This window comes from Dendrobium catenatum, unplaced genomic scaffold, assembly GCF_001605985.2.
Source record: "Dendrobium catenatum unplaced genomic scaffold, ASM160598v2 fragScaff_scaffold_726, whole genome shotgun sequence".
Taxonomy (NCBI): domain Eukaryota; kingdom Viridiplantae; phylum Streptophyta; class Magnoliopsida; order Asparagales; family Orchidaceae; genus Dendrobium; species Dendrobium catenatum.
In genome coordinates, this window is record NW_021319188.1 from 293,471 (window position 1) to 313,320 (window position 19,850).

Below are 19,850 nucleotides of genomic sequence, written 5' to 3' on the forward strand. Positions count from 1 at the left end.
ACAAGTAGTATTTAACTTAGTAAATCCTGTTAAGTCCGGTGGGATCCGAAATCATAACTCCTCGCCGTTCTTCTGTTCGATTGGAAGCATAGACGACGACAGTTCGGCCAAATCCCGTATATCAGCCGAACCGCCGGATTTAGTTTAGGGTTTAGATTTGATTGACTGAATTAGGAGGGTAAAGTAATATTTACTAAATTTGGCTGTTGGTTAATTTTGATCGGAATTAAGCGGGTTATAAATGCCTTCGATGAAGAAATCCTTCGCATTATCGTCTTTGCTGTTCGGCTTCAGTGCTTCGCAGGAGGTGTAAGATTGCACGAGAGGCTTCTTCGGCTCCTTCGTTCTTGTTCGACTTCGCTCCTTCGATGACGTTCCCTTTGCCTGTCCGATCGGAAGTTGCGACATTTTCATCGGCAGTAAGGACGGGAGCTCGTACGTTCTGAAGGTAACTTTATCCCTTTCGCGCGCTTCTTCGGCCTAATCCCGTCAATCCTTCGAAGTACATGATTTGGTAAAAAATATTGAACAAATCTAGCACCTGCTTGCTTCACTTGCTCCCCTCTCGGTACTGGTTCCAGTATAAAACTAGTTTATACAGGGAAACTGAACTGATGAGTTTAGGATTGAAGATTTTTCCTTTTTTCATTTATTTGAGAGTTCTTCGTAACTTATTTAACACAAAATATTTTCTTACCAAATATTTTCTTACGATTTTCCTATTGATGAATGCCAAATTCCTGTAAAGGTTCATTGCTGCTTATTTGACATGTTTTGCTAAGGCATGTTTGTTCTCATGTTTTTTAATTGGGGGATTTACATACATGCCACTTTATAATACTAATATTACATATTTAACATCCTAAACTTAAATATTTCATATATACCACTCAAACACAAAAATAACATCATAATTACCACTCCGTCTCCACCAAGCCTCACTCCGTCTGCAACAAGTCCTCACTCCTGCTAAGATCTGCTCCTCTGGCGAGGTATTGACAATGAACTCCTTGCTTTGTACTGAGAGAAGTCGAGGGACAGGCCAGTGCCGCTAGACAAAGACTCATCTCTATTGCTGGAGATGGTTGATTCAACAATGCAAGCATTGTTGCAATAGATCACCTGCAAGCCCTTATCAAATGCAATAGCTGAAGAAAAAGAAGAAATGGAGTTTGAGGGCTTTCTCCTTCTAATGGCATTGGACAGCTCCATGTGCCTCCTTGCTATGATTACATGTAAGTGATTGTTCACATCATTATCAGTTCTTCCAAGGAACAACCTTGCTATGAGAGCCCATTTATTTCCATATAGCCAGTGAGCTGAGAGAAGCCTTTTCCTCTTCCTCCTCCGTGAAGGCCTTCTTGTTAATACTTGGGTCTGGTTGAACCATCGTGATGTAGGTAATTTGCATAGGAATGAGACAAGCAAAACAACGAATAGAATAGTAACTCTGTAAACCATAAAACAGGTAAAAACCAAGGAGTATATTCTTTTCTATCTCTTTCTTCTTCCCTTATCTCTTTCTTCTTCCCTTACATCTATATATGTTCTTCCTTTCTCATCCTACTAGAAAAGTCACAACTAATAAAAAGTTGAAATAAGCTGTAAAATAACATAAAAGGTAATATAGGTAGTGGAGAGTGAACTAATGAGCATAAGCATAACGGAAAGAAAAAACCGTAGGTAAGATGTCCTCCCAGCTTAAGTGGTTCCGCATCACATCGCAACATGTAGCTCTTCCCTGGAATAACAGAGTGAAAACATAATGGTAATTCTGATGTTATTTTTGTATTTGAGTGGTATATATGAAATATTTAAGTTTAAGATGTTAGATATGTAATATTAGTATAACAAAGTGGCATGTATGTAAATCCCCCTTTTTAATTTTGTTTTTTACAAGATAAATTAAAGAGGTCATAAAACAAGTTTGGTAAGTTGTTATTTTTAAAAAGCAAATTTAATTATTTTAAAATTTTAGAAAACACATTCTATGTGTTTGGTACGCTTTGAGAATACATTTTTGGATTCTACCTAGCAGTATGTTTTAAACATGGTTATTGTGAAATGCACTAAAAAAACTTTACTACTAGGACAAATAAATATACATCGCCATTCATAAATTCGTCATGTTTAGGATGTATAACATTATAATGAACAAATAAGAATATAAGATTGTTCTATTATACACAGCATAATTTTATATCGTAAAAAAATTATTATAAGATCGTGCAATAAATAAATACTTTAATTTTATTTTATAACACCAAATAATATTAATTATGGTAAATACATTGCTTTTATAAATACACTAGTTTTAATGCAAAAATAAATTATTAAAAAAAAAGTTTTTACTTTACTCTGGATATATCTAACTAAACAAGGGAAATAATTCTCCTGTGTTTATTTTGCAGACAACCAAACAGGCTCAAAGAAATTATTATAAGATCGTGCAATAAATAAATACTTTAATTTTATTTTATAACACCAAATAATACTAATTATGGTAAATACATTGCTTTTATAAATACACTAGTTTTAATGCAAAAATAAATTATTAAAAAAAAAGTTTTTACTTTACTCTGGATATATCTAACCAAACAAGGGAAATAATTCTCCTGCGTTTATTTTGCAGGCAATCAAACAGGCTCAAAGCATTTGGAATGCATTCCATTTTCTTTACATTACATTTACTTTACACTGCATTTCTTTTTCAGGCAACCAAACAACTCCTAAATCCGGGATTTACGGCAAAAAGAGCGAAACAGTCGCTGTTCCCTAATCCTCTATCCAAACAGCCCCTATTGTCACCGTTCTTCTATTAAAAGCAGATTTCAGTTGTGCCTTGCCCATAAATTATTCACTTTGAGCTTCGACACGGAGCTGATTGGATTCATTGAAGAGCGGAGAAGATGGCGTGCTCACTTCCTGATGATTCTCTTTTCTTGGGCTTTGATAGTTCTACCCAGTAAGTTTTCTGGCGTCTTGGCGTTTTGATGTCGGATTTGAGATTCTATACTGGATGGAGTGTGAGTGATGATGTACATTTTTCTTTTTGCTGGAGCAGTTTTCTTATTTTCTCAATTAGAGTAGCAAGTGGTTTTTTAATGTTAGAGTTTTTTTTTAAATCTTTGCCTTTTGATTTCCTGTTTTAATGCTCATTTAGAAAACCAGTTTTGAAAAACTTATGATTTCATTTGCTCACTGAAATTTAATACATTACATTTGAGGGAGTTTTAAGGAGAAGTTATTCTGTGCGGACTCCAAACATAGAGGATCATCCGGATGCTGCGTATGGACTGCATATGAACTGAGTATGGACTACGTATAGACTGCATATTGACTGCGTATTTATTACGTATTTGTAGATATGCAGAAAATACTCACTAAATACTCGATAAATACTCACAATTAATGATTGACTTATTATTTGCTGCATATCGACAAATACGCAGTCCATACACAATCTATATGCAGTCTATACGCAGTTCATACGCAGTCCATATGCAGCATCTGGACGATTCTCTACGTTCGGAGTCCACACAGAATAATTTCCAAAGTTCTTAGAGGGTTTGTGGAACATAAAATTAATGTTATTTTCTAACTAGGCCCAACCAAATGTTTGAATTGTTTAATTTATTTATTTATTTTTTCTCTCCTACATTGTTGATTTAGATGCAGGAATTCTCATCTCACTTACCATAGCTTAAAAAAGCATGGCGTAAACCACCATGTCAAATAAACATTTAGGTCATGCGCACATCATTGTTCAAATCCTTGTTTTTTTCCATAGCTGATTTTAATTGATAGGATTTCCTGGCCTAGTGGCCTCATATTCCAGTACTGAAATAATCAGGAGCTAGTTCATTTAATAATATTCAAAGATTGTAGCAGATTATTGAGGAAAATTATTTTTTCATTTTGAAACTCTGTAGGGAAATTCTTTTCTATATTCACAATATTCTAGCAAAAATGTGCATTGTCGTGTGGGACTTCAAAAATTCAAAAAATTGAAATGGGAGAAAGTAGAGAGTCTAAAGTCAAACTACAAACTACATTTTCCATTTTCTTTGCTTCACTTTCCATTCATTCAAACAGGGATATATTCTTTGTTATGTTTCTTTCATTATGTGTACTTTGTCCATGTTTAATTTTCTTCTGTTTTATGCAATTAAATTATATCAAACTTTCAATTTAATTAACAGGTCAATGAAGGTAACTGTTCTTGATTCAAATCTTACCATTGTTGGTTCAGAAGCTGTTCATTTTGACTCTCAGTTACCCCACTACAAGACCCAAGATGGTGTTTATAGAGACCTCACGGATAATGGTAGGATAGTTTCTCCTACATTGATGTGGGTGGAGGCACTAGATGTTGTGCTCGAAAAGCTACAATCAAAAGTGGATTTTGGAAAAGTTGTGGCAATTTCGGGAAGTGGACAGCAACATGGAAGCGTTTACTGGAAGAAGGGGAGTTCAGCTACCTTGGCAGCACTAGATCATACCAAGCCATTAGTGGCTCAGCTTGGTAATGCCTTCTCTACAGCAGAATCACCAATATGGATGGACAGTAGCACCACTTCTCAGTGTAGAGAAATAGAGAAAGCTGTCGGAGGTGCTTTGGAGTTGTCTAAACTTACTGGATCCCGTGCTTATGAAAGATACACAGGACCCCAAATCCGGAAGTTGTATGAGACAAAGAAAGATGTATATGATGATACTGAGAGAATCTCCCTTGTTAGTTCTTTTATGGCCTGTCTTCTTATTGGAGAATATGCTAGTATAGATGAGACCGATGCAGCAGGAATGAACCTGATGGACATTAAACAGCGTACCTGGTCTAAAGTTGTTTTGGAGGTATGCTTTCGATGGTTTAGCTGATGCTAATTTCTATGCAATTGCTATTTTTTATTATTCTACATCTCTCTGGCAGGCTACAGCACCAGAGTTAGAAGAAAAGCTTGGGAATTTGGCACCACCTCATGCAGTTGCTGGATTTATATCTCCTTATTTTGTGGAGAGGTAAGTTATTATTTTCTAAAAAGCTTAGGATTAACTAGAAGTTTCCTTGTGATTATGTTGACATATTTTTTTGAAATGGAACTTTATGTAGAATATTCTGTTACCGCTCCTTACTTTTGGTATACACTTCTTTAACCTGTTTATTTCAGTTTGTTGCATGATAAAATGAAAGTTCTATATTATCACAAGTCACAAGCCCCACCCTTGTCAACTCCAATTGTTTAAAAACTCCACTGCACTCTTGCATGCATTAACTTTGTGGATATTATACCCAGAGGTGCAAATTCTTTTTCTTTCTTTGTTCATTCAAGCCCGATAATAACCAATACTGATCTTGATAACTATTTATCAGTTCTAGTGTTAACTTTTTTTTTTTTTTGAAATGGAAATAATTCTTCTTGCGACACCCTATTCATATTGGAAACTTTTTATGCTCACCACTTCAATTTTCATTTATAACCTTAGCGGATGGACAAAGTTCAAATTCTTAGTTTGTTACCCCGAAGTAGATGAGTCTCAAATTTTCAACATGTCTAGTGGGGATTTTTAATGCCCATAATTTCAGAGTAAACATTTTTTTATATATGCTTTTTTATCTACATCATGAATGCCCAGTATAATTGTATTGAGGTTCAACATGGCATATATCACGAATTCATAGGCAGGTTTGAAAAAAAAAAAAGAAAAAAGAAAACTGATCTATAAAACCGGTGCAGTGCATTTAGTCATTGGTATTTTGTCTAGTTGAAGTATTTAATGGTTTTTTATTGAGCGTAGTTGCAGTTCCCTACTGAAATGTCCAATGACTAGTATATTTCTGCTGAGTTTTGACTTCATTTCTTTTGACAGGTTCCACTTTCAAAAGGACTGCTTGGTCATTCAGTGGTCAGGAGACAATCCAAATAGTTTGGCAGGTTTATGATCATTATTGTTACCTTTTTTACCAAGTTATTGAGTAATTCTATAATGCCTAAATATATCTTTATTTAAATCAAATTTGATACATTTAACTGCCTATGTGGCAGCAGATGTTGTCTTTTGTTAAATTAGCCAAATTAAATCGAAAAACTTCTTCTTTTTTGGTGAAACATCTGCATGGTAATGAGAAATCAGACAATGGATAATCTGTAGTAATTTATAGCTTGGAGACCTTAAGTGTCAATGACGATCTATTGTGGTCCTAGTGAAGGGCTAACAGGATCGTAAATGGAGAACAGGATTGAAGCTTCAGCAAGAGGCTAAAACACAGCAAGTATCAATTTGAATTTTTGGAATAGACTGCTCTACATGTGAAAGGAATGCATGATAAGAGTGGAGGACATGCAAAACAAAATATTGGATAAAGGTGACTACAAACATGCGTTGAAATTTATTCATGAAAGACCTGATGCTTGTTTGGACAAGTAAATTTATTTAGAAAAATAATACATAGAGTGGAAAATTAATAAAGGTGGTGGCAATGTTTCATTGTTTTGTAGAGGATTAACTTGCTCTTCCTTTTCTAAGGGTATGGGAAGGATGTAGGAAGGCTTTTGGAGTAGTTAAGGTGTAGCTAGGGTTAGGTATTGTGAGGTTTCTATTGAAGTCGGAGGGGTATAGTTTGTAAGGGAATCATTTTTTGTTTTTTATGTTATATGCGGGGCTTATTTTTGGTGCCGAATGAAATTTGGCCAAGAGGCATGAAACTGTATTAGGGTTTAGAAGTGAAAGGATAGATATGGAAAGCTTGTGAATATGTTGGCTTGCAAATCAAGGTTTATTTGTGGTGGTGAACCTTATAACGCTAGGAACTAGCATTTAACATGGGGATGAGACCATTTTGGTAAGGCTTAAGTGATAATTTTATGGTCTTTGGAGAGTGGAGGAATAAGTTTAGAACTTGTGAAGAGTGGAAGGTATGTAAGGGTTTTTGTAGTGGGGGTGAAGACTTAGATATTGCAAATTAGGATTTTTAGCATTATAGAGGACCTATAGCTTGCAATGGGCTCTTATGGATTTATTTTTAGGGTTTATGGGAGGTAGAATTAAGGTTCACAAGAAGAAAACATAACAACAACAACAACAACATCAAGCCTTTATCCTAATGTGGGGTCGGCTGCATCAATCCTTTTTTCTCCATTGTGTCATGTTAAGAGTTAAATTCTCATTTAAATATAATAAAGAAAGGTCATTTCTAATATTTTTAACCAAGTCTTTTTAGGTATACATGTACTTTTTTTAACATAAGTCAAATCTAATACATGTGCTTTCCTAATTGGGTCATCGGAAGGTTGTTGTTTTATGTGACCAAATCATCTAAGGCGACTCCCTCTATTCTTATATTCCGTTGGAGCTACTCCAATCTCCAACCTTTTCATGTGCTCTTGATGACTCTTTCTAATCCTGTTTCATTAAAAGCATGTTCATAGTGGAGTGCAATATGAATATGAGCTTGTTGCATTTGAGAGAAATAAATTTATTTTAAAAAAAAAAACTGAGATGAGAAGGAAATGTCTTAACATTTAAATGCTAAGATTTTGGACTTCTCTGAGGAATAATAGCTTAATTTTCAATCAAGATTATGTGCCTGATTTAAATTAGCATTTTTCTTTAATTTTGACCTTTTTTTACTTTGCAGGTTTGACCCTAAATACTCCTGGAGATCTAGCAATAAGCCTTGGAACCAGTGATACAGTGAGTTTTCTTTTATCTCTTTTTCCTTAAAGGCATTGCTTTAAACCTACTTTGAGAGCTTTGACATTGATTGACTGGAATTGTCAGGTTTTTGGAATAACCACCGAGCTAAAACCCAGCCTAGAAGGGCATGTTTTTCCCAATCCTGTTGACCCCGAATGCTATATGGTTATGCTAGTTTATAAAAATGGATCTCTTACGCGAGAAGGTTAGGTGATTTTGACTTTTTTCTTTTTTTTTTACAAGCTTGTAAACTTCTCATATCCTCTCTCCATTAATATGTTTATGTTATTTGATAGATATTCGTAACTCTCACGCTGAGCACTCCTGGGAAGTGTTCAACAAGTGCCTGGAGAACACACCTCCTTTAAATGGTTTGGATTTTGATTCTTTATTTCATTTTTAGGTTGTTTTGGTAACTTCCCTAATAGCCTAACAACGCAAAACCTTTGGAAAATTTTTTTTATTGCTACTCAATAACATTATTTTCTTCTATGACCTATAAATCTTGATCAGAACTATTGTTTTATTAAATGAATATCATTCTCTAAGCTGTTTATGAATGCTCACTGTTTTACTTGGCTGACAAATTAGGATGTCTGTTCAGGAGGAGAAAACTCGCAACTTGAAATGATACACGTACACAAATTGGATCTAGTGAGGATTCCATTGGTCACAAATAATTTTATTTATTCAATCATCAATCAATAATAAAATATATATATATATATACAAATAATTTTATTTATTCAATCATCAATCAATAATATATATATATATATATATATATTATGAACCCCTACTTATAGAAATTGATTACGAGAATAATGACAAACTTTTAAATGCGGAACTAATCTTATTCAATTTGAAAAAAAAAAAACCATTCAAATTTAAAAGTATTCTATGCAAGAGAAAATATAAACCTAATAAATTACTTCAATTTTAAAAATTGTGAGAAATTCATTTATAATTAAAAAAACGAATGAAAATGGCTTTGAAATTGGTTTAATTTAGATCTAATGTGGCTTGATTTGACTTCTAGTAATTAGCCTATAATCACTTGGCCTTTTGTGGATCGATTTGATCTGTATGAAAGCCAATCTTGCGTCAACTCCCATATGGTGAAAATAACTCTTATCTGGAGAGTTAAGATACGATCTTTTAACCTGACTAGAAACTCATAAATTTGTTTTTAAGTATTACTTGATTTAAGTGATATTTTCAACTTCAAAGTTGGTAGAAAAAATTGAAATGATTAAATCTATATAAGCATCAAATGTAATAGAATTCCCTAATGTAGAAGAATCAGAAGGATCTATTTTCATTTGTTCTTGATGTGAGGGCCATTTCTTTTCCATAATTGATCATTTTTTTTACTTTTTTTATCCTGTTTATGCAATTTCATATTTGCTATTACTGTTTTATATAATTTCAGTTTCCAACTGTCATTACAGTTTTGTCATATTTTGTTATATGGCACAGGTGGAAAAATAGGATTCTACTACAAAGAGCATGAAATTGTACCGCCCATGCCTGGTAATTTGGTATACTTGACTTGTTGATTTAGGCTTCATTTGGGGCGGCTTTCTTAATGCTTCTTGAAGGGATTTTTTAATACAAAAATTAAATTTTTTATACTAAAAAACTGCTTTAAGAAACAGTAAGAAAGTCGTCCCAAACGAAACCTTAATTTAACATTTATAATAGTCTTCTGATTTCATAGAAAAAAGAAAGATATAATCTGTATTGATGTTAAATGTGTAGTTGGGTTCCATCGTTATGTGATTGACAACTTAAGCAGCAACTCCTTGGAAGAGATGGAGGAACATGAGGTGAATGATTTTGATGATCCTTCAGAGGTTAGTAAGTGTGATTGAAAGAACTTGAAAGTTTAGTGAGTGTGTATGTGTATATATTTGATGAATAAGTGATCAGTTTATTTCTGCTAGGTACGTGCCTTAATTGAAGGGCAGTTCCTTTCGATGAGAGGCCATGCTGAGAGATTTGGCATGCCAAGCCCTCCCAAACGTATAATAGCCACTGGAGGGGCTTCTGCTAATGAGAGCATCCTTAATGCCATTGCTGCCATTTTTGGATGTCCTGTATATACAGTTGAAAGGCCTGGTATGTATTTCAACAAGAATGTTTTACTCTCCTCGCCAATGTGCGGTTCTCATGATGTTTTCCTTATAAGTCATCGACGACAACTACAATAACAACATCAAGCCTTTATCCTACTACTTGGGGTCCATTATATCTTGTTAAGAGTCAATTCTAATTTAAATCTGATAGAAACTATTGATTCTAATACTTTCTAACCAAGTCTTTTTAAGTCAATCTCTATCTTTCTTAATATATGCCAAATCTGATACATTTACTCTCCTAATTGGGTCATCAGAAGGTTGACATTTTACATGACTAAACTCATCTAAGGTGACTTTCTCTAATCTTATTTGCCACTAGAGTTACTCTAGACTTTTATGCATTCTATCTCCAAGAGTGAAGCCACTCATTATGTATGCTTCTCTTTTAATGATCAACATTCTATGCCATAAAGCATTATAGGTTTCAACATCATCTTATAGAATTTTCTCTTAAGTTTGAGGGGTACTTTTTTGTCACACAACAGGTTTGATGCATTCCTCCACTTCATCCATTCAACTTAAATTCTACTAATAATATCCTCTTCGATTTCACCATCACTTTGAACAATAGACTTGAGATATCTAAATTGTGTACTCTTTTTAATAACTGATTTCTCAAAGTCAAAATCCCCCCACTAGATCTATTATTACTAAAATTATACTCCATGTATTATATTTTTGATCTACTCAAATGAAAACCCTTAGACTCTAAGGTTGATCTCCATAATTCAAGTTTTCGTTAAACTCTCTCTAGTCTTATTAACAAAAAGAATATCATTAACAAAAAACATACACCAGAGTACATCCTCTTGCAAATGTTTAGTAAGAACATCAATGACTAAATCAAAAGGATATATTTAAAGTTGATCCTTGAAATAGGAAAATATTTGGTCAAATCATCATGTGTTTGAATAGAAGTAATAGCTACTGCATATATATCCTCAACAACTTTTTAACACCTTTTTTTTCTAGAACTCTCTAGAGTACTTCACTTGAAACTTTATCATATGCTTTGCCCTCTATTATTAAAGAATTGTTTGTCATAGATTCTGCTTCTTTGGGAGCTGCTTTGAGGGCGGCTCATGGCTGGATTTGCAACAAAGAAGGCGGTTTTGTGCCGATATCGCACCTGTATCAGCATAACTTGGAGAAAACATCCCTCACTGCTAAGCTTGCGAAACCTGCTGGAGACCAGGACCTGCTTTCCAGGTACACCATACTCATGAACAAGAGGCTGCAGATAGAGAAAAATCTTGTCCAAAAGTTCGGTCGCACCAAGGACTGAAAGATCATTCTCATCTATATCAATACCAACATGCACAAAATAATATTTATGTCTTGATTTTGATGGATTTCTATTTGTTTATGTGAACGAGGAAATACGTTTTATGTATCAGTTGTTGTTGTTCTAAGCATAGAAAGTAAACTTTATACCTCTTAACAGCTTTTCTAAATATCGTTTTGTACATAAGAACTGTTGTTGTTAAACCCTTGGTTTAATTGAAGGGTTTAGGCACCTTCAGATAATTTTTAAGTTTACTGCTCCACCCATTATAATTTACAAAGGAACAATATACCAAAATGAAATCAACAAAGCAATTTAATGAACAAAAGCAAACTTAGCGCAAGCAGTCTTCGAAGAAGCATTTACTCAAACGACACAGCAGCATTTCCACCAGACAGACACACAGAAACATAACAATAAAATTAACACAAACCACACACACCGACAGAGCTCTCTCACAACCAAACACTACACAGTTTAAAAATTAAGAAGAAAAAAAAAATTAATCAGTAATCATCACCCTCTTCAGGCTCATCACCCTCCCCAGATTCAGCGCCAACCTCTTCATAATCCTTCTCAAGAGCAGCCAAATCCTCTCTGGCCTCTGAAAACTCGCCCTCCTCCATTCCCTCGCCCACGTACCAGTGCACGAACGCCCTCTTCGAATACATCAGATCAAACTTATGATCAATCCTCGAGAACACCTCCGCCACACTCGTCGAGTTAGAGATCATGCACACAGCCCTCTGCACCTTCGCAAGATCGCCGCCGGGCACCACCGTCGGTGGCTGGTAGTTGATTCCGCACTTGAATCCCGTCGGACACCAGTCCACAAACTGGATCGTGCGCTTCGTCTTAATGGTGGCCACCGCCGCATTAACATCCTTCGGCACCACATCGCCGCGATACATCAAGCAGCAAGCCATGTATTTGCCATGGCGGGGATCGCATTTGGCCATCATGGAGGATGGCTCAAAGGCGCTGTTGGTGATTTCAGCAACGGAGAGTTGCTCGTGATAGGCCTTTTCAGCCGAGATCACCGGCGCATAGGATGAAAGCATGAAGTGGATTCTCGGATATGGTACTAAGTTGGTTTGGAACTCAGTTACATCCACATTTAGGGCGCCATCAAACCTTAGCGAGGCGGTAAGGGATGAAATTACCTGTGATACGAGGCGGTTCAAGTTGGTGTAGGTTGGACGTTCAATGTCAAGTGAGCGCCTGCAGATGTCATAGATGGCTTCGTTGTCGAGAAGAACAGCCACATCGGTGTGTTCAAGCAGGGAATGTGTGGAGAGGACACTGTTGTAAGGCTCGACCACAGAGGTGGAGACTTGTGGCGAGGGATAGACTGTAAATCCGAGTTTAGACTTCTTTCCATAGTCCACAGAGAGCCTCTCAAGAAGAAGAGAACCAAGGCCGGATCCAGTGCCGCCACCCACAGCATTGAAGACGAGGAAACCTTGAAGACCAGTGCAGTTGTCAGCTAATTTCCTGATCCGGTCAAGGCATAGATCAACAATCTCTTTGCCAATTGTGTAATGGCCACGAGCAAAGTTGTTGGCTGCATCTTCTTTGCCGCTGATGAGCTGCTCGGGATGGAAGAGTTGGCGGTAGCTTCCGGTCCTCACCTCATCAATAACAGTTGGTTCCAGATCAACAAAAACAGCTCGGGGAACATGTTTCCCTGCTCCAGTCTCACTGAAGAAGGTATTGAAAGCATCATCACCCCCACCAACTGTTTTGTCACTTGGCATTTGGCCATCTGGCTGCAAGAAAACAACCGCAAGACCTATTAGTTAAAATTTCATAGAAAATCTTATATATGTTTAAGAACACTTGAGGGGGATTAAAAGGGGATGATATGTAAATGGACATAATAAATAATTGCATCAAATCCTCAATGGATAACCAGAATATCAGATCCGTGTATATAAGGTGTCCATTCCAGATCTACATAGCAGTCGGAAAGACACCAAGAGGAAAAAAGTGGATCTAATTAGTTCAGACTCTGAAGAAAAAAACATAGATGGCCCCAGATCTTGGATTTATTCGACGGGGAAACATGAATTAGGTGACATTGGGTTCAATGCAAATCCACCCATGAAAGCGACAGGTCACGAATTTATCCAAAAGCGGCTAGCTTTCAAATATATCCATCAATTAAGACTCAAATATTACTATTTCTATAATTTAATAGAGGATCAGGGGGCAACCAATCAATTAAGAGATGCAGATCTGCAATCAACAAAAATGACAAGAACAACCAACATAAGTGCCAGATCCAGCATTCGAAACAAACTAGGCCGATTTAAAATTAGATCAACAGTTAATTGAAAAAAAGAAAAGAAAAATATCAGAGATGTAGATCTAAACAACTTATCATTCATAGATGTAGATCTACAACAACTAAATCAGATCCGAACAAAACAAACCAAATGGAAGAGCCGACTTCAGCTTTTAACCGAGTTACGCTACCTTTAACTTCAAGTTAAGGCACATTTTCACGTTAATTACTTCAATTTTAAAAATTGTGAGAAATTCATTTATAATTAAAAAAACGAATGAAAATGGCTTTGAAATTGGTTTAATTTAGATCTAATGTGGCTTGATTTGACTTCTAGTAATTAGCCTATAATCACTTGGCCTTTTGTGGATCGATTTGATCTGTATGAAAGCCAATCTTGCGTCAACTCCCATATGGTGAAAATAACTCTTATCTGGAGAGTTAAGATATGATCTTTTCACCTGACTAGAAACTCATAAATTTGTTTTTAAGTATTACTTCATTTAAATGATATTTTCAACTTCAAAGTTGGTAGAAAAAATTGAAATGATTAAATCTATATAAGCATCAAATGTAATAGAATTCCCTAATGTAGAAGAATCAGAAGGATCTATTTTCATTTGTTCTTGATGTGAGGGCCATTTCTTTTCCATAATTGATCATTTTTTTTACTTTTTTTATCCTGTTTATGCAATTTCATATTTGCTATTACTGTTTTATATAATTTCAGTTTCCAACTATCATTACAGTTTTGTCATATTTTGTTATATGGCACAGGTGGAAAAATAGGATTCTACTATAAAGAGCATGAAATTGTGCCGCCCATGCCTGGTAATTTGGTATACTTGTATAACATTTATAATAGTCTTCTGATTTCATAGAAAAAGACATATATAATCTGTATTGATTGATGTTAAATATGTGTAGTTGGGTTCCATCGTTATGTGATTGACAACTTAAGTAGCAACTCCTTGGAAGAGATGGAGGAACATGAGGTGAATGATTTTGATGATCCTTCAGAGGTACGTGAATAGTTTTGATGAATTGAAAGAACTTGAAAGCTTTAGTGAGTGTGTATGTGTATATATTTGATGAATAGTTGATCATTTTATTTCTGCTAGGTACGTGCCTTAATTGAAGGGCAGTTCCTTTCGATGAGAGGCCATGCTGAGAGATTTGGCATGCCAAGCCCTCCCAAACGTATAATAGCCACTGGAGGGGCTTCTGCTAATGAAAGCATCCTTAACGCCATAGCTGCCATTTTTGGATGTCCTGTATATACAGTTGAAAGGCCTGGTATGTATTTCAACAAGAATGTTTTACCCTCCTCGCCAATGTGCGGTTCTCATGATGTTTTCCTTGTAATGCATTATGCATTACTTCCTCTAGATTTATGGTTTTTGTTAGGGTTAAGATTTTAACTCATTAATGACAACTACAATATCAACATCAAGCTTTTCTCCTACTACTTGGGGTCAGCTACATGAATTCTTTTTCTAAATTATATCTTGGTAAGAGTCAAATTGTAATTTAAATCTAATAGAAACTATTGATTCTATTACTTTTTAACCAAGTCTTTTTAAGTCAATCTCTATCTTTCTTAATATAGGCCAAATCTAATACATTTACTCTCCTAATCGGGTCATCAGAAGGCTGACATTTTACATGACTAAACTCATCTAAGGCGACTTTCTCTAATCTTATTTGCCACTAGAGCTACTCTAGCCTTTTTATGCATTCTATCTCCAAGAGTGAAGCCACTCATTATGTATGCTTCTCTTTTAATGATCAACATTCTATGCCATAAAGCATTATAGGTTTCACCACCATCTTATAGAATTTTCTCTTAAGTTTGAGGAGTACTTTTCTGTCACACAATAGATTTGATGCATTCCTCCACTTCATCCATTCAACTTAAATTCTACTAATAATATCCTCTTCGATTTCACCATCACTTTGAACAATAGATTTGAGATATCTAAATTGTATACTCTTTTTAATAACTGATTTCTCAAAGTCAAAATCCCCCCACTAGATCTATTACTGCTAAAATTATACTCCATGTATTATATTTTTGATCTACTCAAATGAAAACCCTTAGACTCTAAGGTTGATCTCCATAATTCAAGTTTTCATTAAACTCTCTAACAAAAAGAATATCATTAACAAAAAACATATACCAGAGTACATCCTCTTGCAAATGTTTAGTAAGAACATCAATGACTAAATCAAAAGGATATTATTAGGAAAATATTTGGTCAAATCATCATGTGTTTGAACAAAAGTAATAGCTACTGCATATATATATCTTTAACAACTTTTTAACGCCTTTCTTTTCTAGAACTCTCTAGAGTACTTCACTTGAAATTTTATCATATGCTTTATCTCTAAATCAACAAATATCATATGTAAATCATTCTTATTCTTTCTATACTTCTCCATTAAACCTCTCAATAAATATATTGCATCTATGCCCTCTATTATTAAAGAATTGTTTGTCATAGATTCTGCTTCTTTGGGAGCTGCTTTGAGGGCGGCCCATGGCTGGATTTGCAACAAAGAAGGCGGTTTTGTGCCGATATCGCACCTGTATCAGCATAACTTGGAGAAATGTTGCGAAGAAAAGTTCTGTTTTATGAAAGCTGAGAGTTTGCTTTTTTAGAGTGCTTGTTTAGGTTTTTTTTTTTCTAATCACAAAATGAAATCAACAATGTAATTTAATCAACAAAAGCAAACTTAAAGCAAGCAAAGTCTTCGTAGTAGCATTTTGTCAAACGAAACAGCAGCATTTCCACCAGACCAACTGACCAACACAGAAACATAACAATAAAATTAACACAAACCACACACACCGACAGAGCTCTCTCACAACCAAACACTACACAGTTTAAAAATTAAGAAGAAAAAAAAAATTAATCAGTAATCATCACCCTCTTCAGGCTCATCACCCTCCCCAGATTCAGCGCCAACCTCTTCATAATCCTTCTCAAGAGCAGCCAAATCCTCTCTGGCCTCTGAAAACTCGCCCTCCTCCATTCCCTCGCCCACGTACCAGTGCACGAACGCCCTCTTCGAATACATCAGATCAAACTTATGATCAATCCTCGAGAACACCTCCGCCACACTCGTCGAGTTAGAGATCATGCACACAGCCCTCTGCACCTTCGCAAGATCGCCGCCGGGCACCACCGTCGGTGGCTGGTAGTTGATTCCGCACTTGAATCCCGTCGGACACCAGTCCACAAACTGGATCGTGCGCTTCGTCTTGATGGTGGCCACCGCCGCATTAACATCCTTCGGCACCACATCGCCGCGATACATCAAGCAGCAAGCCATGTATTTTCCATGGCGAGGATCGCATTTGGCCATCATGGAGGATGGCTCAAAGGCGCTGTTGGTGATTTCAGCAACGGAGAGTTGCTCGTGGTAGGCTTTTTCAGCCGAGATCACCGGAGCGTACGATGACAGCATGAAGTGGATTCTCGGATATGGAACTAAGTTGGTTTGGAACTCAGTTACATCCACATTTAGGGCGCCATCAAACCTTAGCGAGGCGGTAAGGGATGAAATCACCTGCGAGACAAGGCGGTTCAAGTTGGTGTAGGTCGGGCGTTCAATGTCAAGTGAGCGCCTGCAGATGTCATAGATGGCTTCGTTGTCGAGAAGAACAGCCACGTCGGTGTGTTCCAGCAGGGAATGTGTGGAGAGGACGCTGTTGTAAGGCTCGACCACAGAGGTGGAGACTTGTGGCGATGGATAGACGGTGAATCCGAGTTTTGACTTCTTTCCATAGTCGACAGAGAGTCTCTCAAGAAGAAGAGAGCCGAGGCCGGATCCAGTGCCTCCACCCACAGCATTGAAGACGAGGAAGCCTTGAAGACCGGTGCAGTTGTCGGCTAACTTCCTGATCCGGTCAAGGCATAGATCAACAATCTCTTTGCCAACTGCAAAACACCAATGGATGGAAGGAATTAATGATTGATTCAAAGATGGGTGAGATGTGAGAATTTCTGAAGCAGAAGAAGAGAATTACTTGTGTAATGGCCACGAGCAAAGTTGTTGGCTGCATCTTCTTTGCCGCTGATGAGCTGCTCGGGATGGAAGAGTTGGCGGTAGCTTCCGGTCCTCACCTCATCAATAACAGTTGGTTCCAGATCTACAAAAACAGCTCGGGGAACATGTTTCCCTGCTCCAGTCTCACTGAAGAAAGTATTGAAAGCATCATCACCTCCACCAACTGTTTTGTCACTTGGCATCTGGCCATCTGGCTGCAAGAAAACAACCGCAAGACCTATTAATTAAATCCAATATTTAAAAGCGAATGATATGTAAATTGGCATAATAAAAAATTGCATCAAATCATCAATGGATAAGCAGAATATCAGATCCGTGTATGTAAATGTGTCCACTCAAATGAGGGATTCCAGATCTACATGGCAGCGGCAAAACACCAAGAGGAAAAAGTGGATCCAATTAGTTCAGAATCTGAAGAAAAAAGCGTAGATAGCCCTGATCTTGGCTTTATTCGACGGGGAACCCTAAATCATGTATGTCTCTTAGGCGAATCCGGGCTATACAAAACATCGCAAATATGTTCCATGATGAGCAGAGAAAACCAACCAAATTAGGTGACATTGGGTTCAATGCAAATCTCACCCATGAAAGCGACAGGTCACGAATTTATCCAAAAGCGGCTAGCTTTCAAATATATCCATCAATTAAGACTCAAATATTACTATTTCTATAATTTAATAGAGGATCAGGGGGCAACCAATCAATTAAGAGATGCAGATCTGCAATCAACAAAAATGACAAGAACAACCAACATAAGTGCCAGATCCAGCATTCGAAACAAACTAGGCCGATTTAAAATTAGATCAACAGTTAATTGAAAAAAAGAAAAGAAAAATATCAGAGATGTAGATCTAAACAACTTATCATTCATAGATGTAGATCTACAACAACTAAATCAGATCCGAACAAAACAAACCAAATGGAAGAGCCGACTTCAGCTTTTAACCGAGTTACGCTACCTTTAACTTCAAGTTAAGGCACATTTTCACGTAGTTCAAACAGAAGAAAGAAACAACACTGGATCTTCCACAAAATCAAAAATCCAAATGGTAACCCGAGAGGAAACCACAGATCTAAGCATAAAAAGAACCAACTGATAAATCCAAGAACAGATAAACCTATAAAACGAAAAAATATTAAAAAACAACAAATAGCGAAGGATCAGAAGCTGAGAACTATACCTGTATGCCATGCTCAAGACAATAAAGCTCCCAGCACGCATTCCCAACCTGGATACCGGCCTGACCAATGTGGATCGAAATGCATTCCCTCATTTTCGATCGGAGGAAAAAACCTTGATGGATGCACAGAGAGGAGAGAGTGAGAGATTTAGGGAGAGAGAGTGAGAGAGAAATTTAGGGTTTGGCGTTTACAAAGACGCCTTCGGTGCTCTTCCTCACAACAGACCCCTCCCCATTTTAAAACGAAGAAGGCCGAACAAGCTGGCAGCTAACTGCGGTTAAGCGTTCTCCCGTCATTAACTATGGTTAAAAGAACAGTCCTTTTTCCGTCTATTTTCAATTTGCGATTCTAAAAGCCCTCCCATTTCCTTGAAACGACGACTATGCCACCGCGTTTGCGCTGACCGTTTGATGTCAAATTGACGGAGATCTATGCCTTTCTTTTGATAAGAAAAGGTGATGCGACGTCCCAACGGCTTTTTCCTTATGAAGCAAAGTGGAGGGCTTTGTTGTAATTTGCAATAAAATTTTTAAAATGTATGAGAGAGAGAGAGCAAAAAAGAATTTGAATTTCAAATATAACGGATCCATATGGATGAAGCTTTTGAATTTTAAATATAAGGAGTTGGCCTATTAATAAAAAAACTTGATACTCAAGCATTCTTAGAAAAACATATTTTGACATATTTAATTTTAATTTTTTTAAATTTACTTCTATAATTTATCAAAAAATTTAGTTATGTATTAATATTAATACTTAAAATTTCCTAGAAAATATTTTAATATTTTGATTATACATTTTTTAAATTTTACATATATTCTTATTAAAAAGTTTAATAATGTTTTAATTTTAATATTGATATATTGTTTTTTTATTTTTTTTTAACATTCTTCTTAACTTCTCTCTTTAGAAAATAAGACTACAAACTTGAAGTGACAAGTAATGAATTTTTGAAAAGCATGGAATGAAGTTTGAAAAATGTTAAATGTCCCTCATGGTTGACAATCTATTTGGTAGGGCATAAATTAGTAACCTTAGATAGTAGGTGTGAGATTATAATATGTATGAAGTATTCAACTTGATCAAGGGTGGCATCTCTCACTTTAAGTTTAGGGTTTAGGGTTTAGGGTTTAGGGTCTAGCTTGCTATCACTTGCTCTCTCTCTCTCTCTCTCTATCACTCTCTC

The 19,850-nt window shown here is 36.2% G+C and overlaps 3 protein-coding genes across 6 annotated transcripts; 1 reads left to right on the top strand and 2 right to left on the bottom strand.

The window, feature by feature from the left end:
• Positions 1–212: 212 nt before the first annotated feature.
• LOC110098013 (xylulose kinase 2) lies at positions 213–11,277 on the top strand. 3 transcript variants are annotated; one of them, XM_020824704.2, is made up of 12 exons: positions 213–448; positions 2,715–2,965; positions 4,203–4,854; positions 4,931–5,019; positions 5,869–5,933; positions 7,637–7,692; positions 7,780–7,900; positions 7,992–8,066; positions 9,175–9,228; positions 9,457–9,551; positions 9,642–9,816; positions 10,883–11,277. In XM_020824704.2, the coding sequence occupies exons 2-12, from the start codon at positions 2,910–2,912 to the stop codon at positions 11,119–11,121; spliced, it is 1,677 nt and encodes a 558-aa protein (XP_020680363.1). In that variant the 5' UTR covers positions 213–448; positions 2,715–2,909; the 3' UTR covers positions 11,122–11,277. The 3 variants fall into 3 exon arrangements, with proteins under 3 accessions (XP_020680363.1, XP_028552097.1, XP_020680365.1); XM_028696264.1 differs by lacking the exon at positions 2,715–2,965; XM_020824706.2 differs by lacking the exon at positions 213–448 and having other exon boundaries at positions 2,916–3,026.
• Positions 970–1,461, bottom strand: LOC110098022 (transcription factor CSA-like). Its single transcript, XM_020824718.1, has one exon. It carries the CDS (start codon positions 1,459–1,461, stop codon positions 970–972), a length of 492 nt encoding a protein of 163 aa, XP_020680377.1.
• A 54-nt stretch (positions 11,278–11,331) lies between the features above and the next one.
• Positions 11,332–18,858, bottom strand: LOC110098014 (tubulin alpha-4 chain). Of its 2 annotated transcripts, XM_020824708.2 has the most exons (3): positions 18,664–18,858; positions 17,442–17,676; positions 16,224–17,352 (listed from the first exon to the last, which is right to left on the bottom strand). In XM_020824708.2, the coding sequence occupies exons 1-3, from the start codon at positions 18,754–18,756 to the stop codon at positions 16,325–16,327; spliced, it is 1,356 nt and encodes a 451-aa protein (XP_020680367.1). In that variant the 5' UTR covers positions 18,757–18,858; the 3' UTR covers positions 16,224–16,324. The 2 variants fall into 2 exon arrangements, with proteins under 2 accessions (XP_020680368.1, XP_020680367.1); XM_020824709.2 differs by lacking the exons at positions 16,224–17,352; positions 17,442–17,676 and adding an exon at positions 11,332–12,890.
• Between the last annotated feature and the right edge of the window lie 992 nt (positions 18,859–19,850).